Below are 9,589 nucleotides of genomic sequence, written 5' to 3'. Positions count from 1 at the left end.
TCCTCAGACAATTCTTTTGAGTTTCACATCAATCCTGAGGAGATGCTTCAGGTGTTATCCACATTTTATTAATCGGGGAAATTGAAGCAGGTTACTAAACTCACTTGACCTGAAGTAAAGACTGAAAAAAAAAAGTAGCTACTTTGCAAAGGACTGAACAGAAAGAGGAATGTGAAGGAAGCACCTCTTATCTAGGTTTCCCATCAGTGGAAAACTACTTCCTTCACAAGTGGCTAACACCTAGGCAACAGGGACTTGGGTTTGAGTTTGTGGCTTCCAATGTCTCAGACAGATAGTACCCAATGAGGTCTCCTCCTTTCCTTTAGGGATCAAGGGTCAGTGGCCATAGCACTAACTACATTCTCACCCCTAAAGACATTTCCTCCACAATGGTCCCCAGAACACATAGTCCCAACCCTGGGGGCTGGCAGTCTAAATGAGAACACCACAGGAAGTTCTGGCCCTTATCTGGTCTTTGTACTGTGCAGAGGACATAGTGTATCTTGCATCTGGAAAATGTAAAGCAGATTTTTTTATCATTTTACAAAGGAAGAAAATTAACTGGAATGAAAGTGGGGGAGGAAGGGACTTGACCAGGTTTGCAATCTGTATGAGTTACTGGCAGAGTGGGCGCTCCAATCCAGAGCTCCTGGATCCCACCCAGCCCAGGCTTCCTCCAACCTGGGTCTGTTTTTTGTTTTTACCTCTGGATCACTGGATTTTAGAATCAGAAGGAACCTCATCAACTATATGGTCTAGGAGCTTGTTTTTTTGTGTCCCAGACCCCTTTGGCTATCCCCTGAGGCAACCTAGGCTTCACATTTAAGCATATAAACTAAAATACAGAGCATTACAAAGAAAACTAAGAACTACCGAAATACAGTTGTAAAGTCCAACCAACACCAGAAAGAACTTCCACTATAACAGACCCAGCACATGGTCATCCATATTGCTTGAAGATCTCCTGTGAGGGTGGAACCCACTGCCTCCTGCAGTGGTTCATTCCACTTTATCACAACTAATCGTTAGGAATTTTTTGTCTTAAAATAGCCTAAATTTGTTTCCCTGTAGCTCCTATACATTGCTCCTGGTTCTGCCCTTTGGGACCAAACAAAACAAATCTAATTAATCCATCTTCTACGTGATAACACTTCAAATACTTGAAGACAAACTTGAGCCTTTTCTTCAGGCTAAACATCAGTTCCTTCCATAGATCCTCAGATGACATGGATTTGAAGTTCCCTGCCATCTTGCCTGCCCACTTTCGGGTGCTGTCCAGTTTATCAATGGTCTTTTAAAAACTGTGGCACCTGCACAGCATACTCCAGATATTGCCTGGCTAATGCAGGGAAGGCAGTATGACTATCACCCTGTTTCTTCTGGGATCTCACCCCTACCTTTTCATTCAGCAGGCGCTTTGGTTGCCCTAGGTAAGCTATGCATCTGGAGGGATTTGAAGAAAGGCAACATAGAAAGATGGACAGGAAAACTGATAATGTTATGATTTGAATACTGGCAATTCATAAGACTGCCAGAAATGAAAGGGAACTCACGTGTTCAATTCATAGTTAAAAGATTTTGAGCTGAAAGAGAATGTAAAGATAGCTAATCCAACTCCCTACAGAGGAGGAAAGTGAGGACAAGAAAGGGAAGGTGGCCCATAGTGACATAGGTTGTAGGTGACAGAGCTGGGGTTTGAACTTGGATACCCTAAATTGATAGCTGGCATTTTCCCCTCCTATGCTGCAGTTCTGGGTAACATGGCAGGGTCAGAATTTGAATCCAGATCTCCTGTACCGAGATCCCAGTGCTCTTCTCTAGTCTACCCTTGTCCTGATCCCGGTAAGCATTCCTAACATGATCATCCAGCCTTCGGTGATGAGCTCACTACCTTGTGAGTGAGGCTAGTCCACTTGTGGGCACCTTGAACAGCTGAGAAATGTTTCCTAAGGCAACGTTGTGGGAGTTTTACCTTAACTGGCTGCCTGGCTCTTGGACCAACAAACATTAGTTTTGTCTCCTTCCCTGACTAGACTTTTTTGCACATTTCATGGAATCATAGACTATCAGAGCTAGGAGGAACCTTAGAAATTATCTCCTTTAACCCTCTCCACCATGTTTTTATTTTAAAGGCAGGGAAAGTCAGGCTGCCATAATGGGGAGTGACTTTGGATTCCAGTGGATGTCCCTAAAGTCTACAATTAGAGAGTCATTACATTGTCAGTTCAATATAACATTTATTGAAGGAGTGCTATGTGTTGGCCATTATGGGAAATGCATATGAATAAGATGTAGTCCCTGCCCATAAGGAGCTCACAGTCTAGTAAGGAGATAAACTATATACACAAACAGCGTAAGACAGGACAGGAAGTGATCCAGGCTATAGAAGAAATACATTTCTGGGGACAAGAGACCACTTCCAGCTTGGGCAGGGGGTGGGGGCGGGGGTGCATGGTTTGGTTGAGGAAAATCAAGAAAGGCTTCCTGGAGGGGGTGGCACCTTAGATGGGACTGGTAGGATGAAGAGGCTTTGTAGAGGAGCAAGAGGAAAGGGGTGGGTAGGAAAATGTGGGAAATTGGGTGGTTTACTTTGACTAGAGGTTGGGAAAAATACTGGGGAGCCTTAGACATCTGGAAACTGGGGGATAGATGGGATAAGGCTTTGTAAGACAGACTGAGGAGTTTGGACCTCATCCTGTAGGCAGTAGGGAGCTCTTCAGGGTTTCTCAGTAGGGGAATGAAATGATCATAGTAAAGCAGGAATCCCTCACAGTCAGTAGCTCTTGAAGCTATCAGCCACATACACCTTAGTATGAGTGATAAGATGACCAATCATACAATCATACAAGAGTTTGGGAGGAGGGGGAATAGGGGTGAAAGGAACAAAAGGCACAAACCTTCAGGCCTGAAACCAGATATTGTTACTGTCACAATTTGGAGCAGGATTACCCCCACTTTCCCTGCCATCTTGGAGACTTCTCTGAATTCAGGGCCCTGAGATAAGTCTAAGAGAGCAGCTACATCCAGGGGAAGCCACTTAGAAGTGAGCACAGGGGAGGCGTAACTGGGCTTCTGGTGCTATGGGATCCTACTTGAGCAGGTCAGGATGGAACAGTGGGTGAAGCCTTGGAGGCCACTGGGAGGGGGGTCCCCAGCCTCTCCCCTCCCGAGGCACTCGGAGGCTGGGCCTGGAGTTCAGCAGTTGGGCCGGAACAGGCGGCAGGAGCAGACGCTGCGGAAGAAGCGGCAGTGGCATATAGCGCATGGGTGGCAGCAGGGTGACGCCAGGGGCTGGCAGTTGGCCCAGTTGGCCACACAGTTGGCTGGAGGTGGGGGCTGCGGATTCTTCTTCACCAGGGCCTTTTTCTGAGAATAAGGAGGTAACCAGTGACTTTAGAGTCCCTCTTCTCCTCCATCCCACTAAGCCTGCTTTCCTTGTTAAGTATCCTCCCTACCACTTACCCCCACTATGCATCCCCCACTACCCTTCACCCCAGCATCTCCAGACTGGAGCTTCCTTGACTCAGCCAATTAGCAGCCTAAGTCTTTGCTTTTATTTTTATTATATATTATTGCTACTCACATTTCCATAATAGGGCTTTGAGATTTACAGAATGCTTCCCTTAACAATGTCCAAATGAAATAGGTTTTATGAAAATTATTCTACTCCATTCTCTAATTCTCCTCCCTTGAATGGAGAGGTCAGGAAATTTGCTCAAGGTCAAACAGCTAGTGAACAGTAGTATGGACGTAACTGGCATCCTTGGGAACTCCAAATCACAGAACTCTACTGCTTCCTTGCCCTCCTACCATTTTCTTATGTTAGAATCACAGACCATCCATGCTGGAAGGGCCCTCCTCTGTCATAGATGTGGAAACTGAGGCCCTCAAAAAGGGAAGTCACACGAGAGGGGACTAGAAGCCAGGTTTTTTAATTCCAGCCCATGACAATTAATGCTGCACTAAACTACCCATAATGCATAGCAAAGCCTTATTCCAAAGGAATTCCAAAGGAATGACAGGAGGGAGATATTTTGGGGACAAGAAGACAGTTTGGAGTGTCTTGAACCATATCACCTGGATCTCTGAGGGCCTTGGAGATGTTCTCAGGAGCTGTCAGCTAAAGAAGTCATTAGCAGTAGAAGGAGTCCTGCACTTAATGACAGAGGACCAAGATTCTAAATCTTGCCTATATTGTGTGATCTTGGGCAAGCTGTATATGTTCTCTAGGCCTTAACTGCCCCATCTGTAAAGTGAAGGGGTCAGACAAGGTGACCTCTGTCATAAGAACTTTTAAATTCCCTCTCCTCCATTACTATTTTGGGTCCAGGACAGCCACTTTAATTGTGAGGAAAGTCACAGTTGTGAAGTCAATGGCCAACTGAGATTTTTCTTAAGACTCCTATTTAGATCAATCATGATAAGAAACCCAGAGAGGGTAAAAAAATTTATGATACCCATCCCACGTTGTAAATCCCAGAATTCTCCCTTGCTAGTAATTTTTTGGGTAAACTTGATATGAGTGATTTTCTTTTTCAGTTATCTTTGGAATATAATTCCCACAAGCATATCTTTGTCCTATAAACCTTGGAGGCTATATAGATTTTCAGAAATCTCTGTTTGGGGTTCAGAGTTATTTCTTGAACTCTGGTCCTATACTGAAATATAAAATAAACATTGGTTTTGCCTTCTAGGTCTGAGTGTGTTAATAAATATGATTGGTAGCAATATTTTTTCAATGAATTATTGGATATTTCCACAACACCCAGTGAAATATAAAAAGTTCAAGAGATATAGTTTCTGGGTAACTAGTCATTTTATTAATCATGCTAGCAATAATTAATAAAAGGGGTCAGTGGCTCTCTCAAATGCCAAAGACCTCTCATGGAACCCACTCAATGCTTATATGTCCTTGGAAAAGCAGGTGTTCCTGGGGGCGGCAATCAACTCTGGTGGGTTAACAAGTAATGAGAGAATGGATATTATAATGAGAGGTGGGCTTATTCTAATGAGGGTCTGGGGGATGTGACTCTGATCACTCAGTCTTGGTCAAAGAGACTTATCTATATCCAAAGCACCCTGTCTAGAGTAATCTAGACAAAAGGGAGAACCCACTTTCCCCCAGACCTCTTTGAGTAAAACATAATGGCTGGAATCCATCAATTCACTTAAGTTGTCTTTACCTTTTGAACAAATCTGAGTTTTCCCTCTCATTATAAGCCCTGCACTTCAAAGGCTGCCATGAATAACCTACAGGGGCTGATTCCTGAATGAGGAAGTAGAAAAGGGGAAAAACCTTACTCTTAATTCAACAGTTGGTTATTAATATAAGAGAGAAATAAATAATCATTCCTCTCAACCCCTGATATCCTTTCCACCTCCAAAGTGGTGATATGTTTTCCGAGCTGGAGGTGAGAGCTATGTGATCGTTTGACCCTAATGTCACAGAAAGAATTCTGGACAGAGCAAGTCATAAAACCTGAGAATATGAGTTTCATATCCAATGCTAAATGGCATTGTGGTTTTAGGCAAGTCAATCTTTCTAAACCTCAGTTTTGTTTCTGAAAAATGGTGGTAGTAATTCTGGTCTCCCTCTCCCAATCCCACTAAACCTCCCCCTCCCCCTACTTCACCAGACTGTAGTGGGGATCAAAGGAAGTACTATGCATAAAGTGTGTTGTAAACACAGACTACTCACAAATCAGTCCATCATGTGGTTCCTGTGAAGCAAGGGTGGATGGACATCCACTCCCATTCCCACCTCTCCCCATTCCATCCCTCTTTCGTCTCGGCTGAAGTCCCACTTACCTCAGAGGATTTCTTGGTTTCTGTCTCTTTCCTGATGATCTTCTTGGATTTTTTGTTCAGTGCTTCAAAAAAAACCATAATGAATAAAGGATATGTCTGTCTGCCAGATGGGGCCAGGGGTGGGCTGAACTGGAAAGAAGGAGGCCTTTGGGAAGGTGGCCTACTGGAGGCAGGAGTGGGGAGACATTTTGCATTACCATTTCAATGCCAGGGGACCCAAAAGAGCAAGGGCCAAAGATTGGGGTAAGTGCATCACAAACAAACAAAGAGGAGAAAGCCAGAGCACAGAGGACGTCTAAGAGGCTAGACTGAGAAGAACTTTTGTTCCCCACCCACTTGTGGTATTCCTCCCCTGCCTCCCAGGGCCAAAGTGAATTTCTTCAATTTTCCCCTTCCTCTCCTTGGGTTCTGGGAACAATTGAGATCAAGAGATTTGTGAAACACTCAAAATTTCTCTTGGGGAATGCCTTTCCTAGTCCTTCAACCCCCCAGCGCTACTCTAAACCAACAGCTCTTAACTTTTTGTGTGTCATAGACCCCTTTGGTAGTCTAGTGAAGCCTACAAACCCTTTCCCAGCATAATGTTTATCAGTACATAAAATAAAACACACAGGGTTACAAAGAAAGTCAATTGTATTGAAATAAAGTTGCATTTCTTGCTGCGCCCTCCCCTCTCCATTCCACAGCATTCAAGTTCATAGACCCACTGAAATTCCACTGGTCTAGTCCCTGTTTTTCAGGTAGAATCAAAGGCCTCACCAAAGGCCAGCTCTCGTATACTGAACATTGGCTATCGAAGGGAATTAGATTTGTCTGACTTTTCCCCAGATTTGATTGTTATGGCTTTGGATCACTATGGATCTGTGGCTCTGTAGGGGACGTAAGGCTGGTAAGGGTCTGAAGGAAAGGCAGGGGACATAGCCATTTAGTAGGAGGGGCCATAGGAAATGGAAAGGCCTTTAGAGATCATTTAACTTCCCCCTCCTCATTTTAATAAAGAAGAATTCTAAAATGCAGAGAGTGGATTTCAGAAGCGATTTTCTCAAGATCACACAGGTATTTGAACCCAGGTCCTGTGGCTCCAGATCCATAGACTTAAAGAGCAGCGACGACCACTATCAAAAATAGCGAGGGTCAGAACTAGAGAGAGGCAGCTGCATTTCAAGCAGGGCACTGGAAACCTCAGAGGAAGGAAGAATGAAATCCAAGAAAAAGAGCTCACAGGCATGCCCCTCCCACTCTAAATTGCTCCCCACTCCCTCTGGTGGCCGGCCAGGCTACTCACCCACGATGGAGACTGAAGGAAAATCAGGCAGGTTCATAGTAGAGTTTCTTCCCAGACCCCAGTCCTTACTCCATTTCTCTTCCTCAGCCAGGTGACAGTAGACAGCCAGGAACCACAGGCAGGCCAGAAGGAAGGGAAGGAGCAGATGCTTAGCTGTCATCCTGGAGCTTCTGAGCAGGACAGAAAACCAGAGGTTAAGAAGGGTTTGGGATGTCTCAGAGTTGGGGAGAAGGGAGGAGTGTAGGAGACCTGCCTTGGATGGCAACCCCATGAGCCATGGAAGGTCTAAGGCAGCCCTAAAGCAGAGGAGGAGAGACGAAGAGAGGAGGAGGCGAGGGAAAAAGGATAAAAATTGTGGGGGAGACAAGGAGAAATTGGGAGAGGAAAACAGAAGGATGGAGATGTGCTGAATTGGCCTCTGCTTTGCAGCATTCACTGCTAGGGCCTGGGTATGTCAGAGTAACAAATACAATTAAATACCTACTATATCCCACCTGTAGGGACCTCACAGTCTGGAAGGGAGATGTGGTACCCATACAGGTAACTACGTGAACAATGTTACACAATACATGCATTAAGAAGAACCAAAATAAATAAACCACTGTGGGAGGTATGAGGGGAGGCAATCAGTCCCTAAGCAATAAGCATTGAGTAATTAATTGTACAGTAGTAGATACTATGTGCCAGGAACTATCTTAAATCCAAGGAAAGTAAAAAGCCTAATTCCCTACTCTCAAGGAGTTCACATTCTAAAGGAGGAAGCAACTTGTGAGTAACTATGAAAATACCAGATATAGACAGTACAAAAGGACTATCTCAGAGAAGGCTTTCTAAAGGACTCGTTAAAGAAACACGATGAGGATGGGATTCAAACTCACATGTGCAAAAACACAGTGGATTCTAACACCTTAAGCACTCAGCCACATCGTCACCAAGGTGGTGTATTTTGGGGTGTAAGGGGTGTTCAGGGAGTACTAGCACCTCTGGTGTGAGGGCTGCTGAGCCCTTTTCTTTTTTTTTTTAAATTTTAATTAATTAATTTTAAGTTTTCAACATTTAATTCCATAAGTTTTTGAGTTTTAAATTTTCTCCCCCCTTCCCAAGATGGCGTGCAATCTGATATAGGCTCTACATGTACATTCATATTAAACATATTTTCACATCTGTCATGATGTAAAGAAGAATTAGAACCAATGGGAGGAACCACAAGAAAGAAGAAATAACAAAAAAACAGAGCAAGTAGTCTGCTTCCATCTGCTTTCAGACTCCATAGTTCTTTCTCCAGACGTGGCCAGCATTTTCCACCATGAGTCTTTTGGAGTTGTCTTAGGCCCTTGCATTGCTGAGAAGAGCCAAGTCTATCAAAAGTCAGTCATTGCACAATGTGGCTGTCACTGTGTACAATGTTCTCCTGGTTCTGCTCATTTCACGGCTGAGCCCTTTTCAAAGCTTCTTATCTACCTTTGTGTCTACCTTTCATCCAACTCTCACCTGTGATGCCAAGAAGCTGTGGCACATGCAGTGGCCACACCCCAGTAAAACCATCTTGGCAGATAGGCTAAACCAGATTGAGAGTAACCCAACAGGCCTCAGATCCATCCATGAGTAAGGGGGATGTGTACCCCAAGCATGTGAAGACTTTTCCTGGTGGAATGGTCAGATAAGAACATTTTGTTGGTGACTAAAGCAGGTGTGGTGGGGTGCTTAGAGCTTGGTCAGACTTCCAAGAAGCCAAGGTCATCCACTGCATCTTGAACCACTGCCAGTGGTCCTGACTTTTGTCTTGCCACTGGACTTTGATGACTCAGGAAGAGAGAGTGAAGCTGATGACTTTGTGCAATTCTGCCTCACTCAAATCCAATTCATGAGCGAGTCAAGACATCATCTGTGATGTCACGGTCTTCAAAAAATGAAGGATAAAGAACATAATGTAGTGGGGTGGGGGGGGAGTGGAGTGGTGAGGGTGACATATGGAAGAAGACTCAAAGGGTAAGGGTGGTGGCAGATTGTGGAAGGCCTTGAATGCTAGTAAGAGGACTTTGAATTTTACTTGCTGTTATGATAAAGTGGGCTCACTGGTTTTGGGTTATAATTGCTGCTATGTTGAATTGCAGTTATTGATTTTAGGATTTGATCCTCTGGTGTCTGAATAAATGTTTTACTTCTGCTTTCTATATGGAGAGTCTCTTATATTCTGTGATACAGAGCTATACAGGCATATTCATGGTCACCATAGATATTGTGACACTTGTCTTACTGAAACAATGGTGTATCTCTTTTATTCTGAATAAGATTTTATTTTTTCCCAATTACATGTAAAAACAATTTTTAACATTCATTTTTAAAAATTTTGAGTTCCAAGTTCTCTTCCTCCCTCTTCCTTTCCCCTCCCCCTTTCTGAGATGGTAAGCAATTGGATATAGGTTATGTATATATGCAATCATGGAAAATGTATTTCCATATTAGTCATGTTGTGAAAGAAAACACAGACCAAAA

The 9,589-nt window shown here is 43.9% G+C and overlaps 1 protein-coding gene across 1 annotated transcript; it reads right to left on the bottom strand.

Annotated features, from left to right (window-relative positions):
* Positions 1-3,195: 3,195 nt before the first annotated feature.
* Positions 3,196-7,253, bottom strand: LOC118841340 (agouti signaling protein). The gene is made up of 3 exons (XM_036748710.1): positions 7,094-7,253; positions 5,809-5,870; positions 3,196-3,366 (listed from the first exon to the last, which is right to left on the bottom strand). Exons 1-3 carry the CDS (start codon positions 7,251-7,253, stop codon positions 3,196-3,198), a joined length of 393 nt encoding a protein of 130 aa, XP_036604605.1.
* Positions 7,254-9,589: the final 2,336 nt, after the last annotated feature.

This window comes from Trichosurus vulpecula, chromosome 3, assembly GCF_011100635.1.
Source record: "Trichosurus vulpecula isolate mTriVul1 chromosome 3, mTriVul1.pri, whole genome shotgun sequence".
In the NCBI taxonomy this organism is placed as follows: Eukaryota; Metazoa; Chordata; class Mammalia; order Diprotodontia; family Phalangeridae; genus Trichosurus; species Trichosurus vulpecula.
This window is presented reverse-complemented; position numbering and strand designations above follow the sequence as displayed.

What these genes read in the sequence shown, in the direction of transcription:
- LOC118841340 (XM_036748710.1), bottom strand. Translation starts at nt 7,253, where the DNA reads ATGACAGCTAAGCATCTGCTCCTTCCCTTCCTTCTGGCCTGCCTGTGG. An exon ending in TCCTTCAGTCTCCATCGTGG is followed by an intron (nt 5,871 to 7,093) that starts GTGAGTAGCCTG and finishes TTTTTTTTGAAG; the next exon opens with CACTGAACAAAAAATCCAAG. An exon ending in AAACCAAGAAATCCTCTGAG is followed by an intron (nt 3,367 to 5,808) that starts GTAAGTGGGACT and finishes CCTTATTCTCAG; the next exon opens with AAAAAGGCCCTGGTGAAGAA.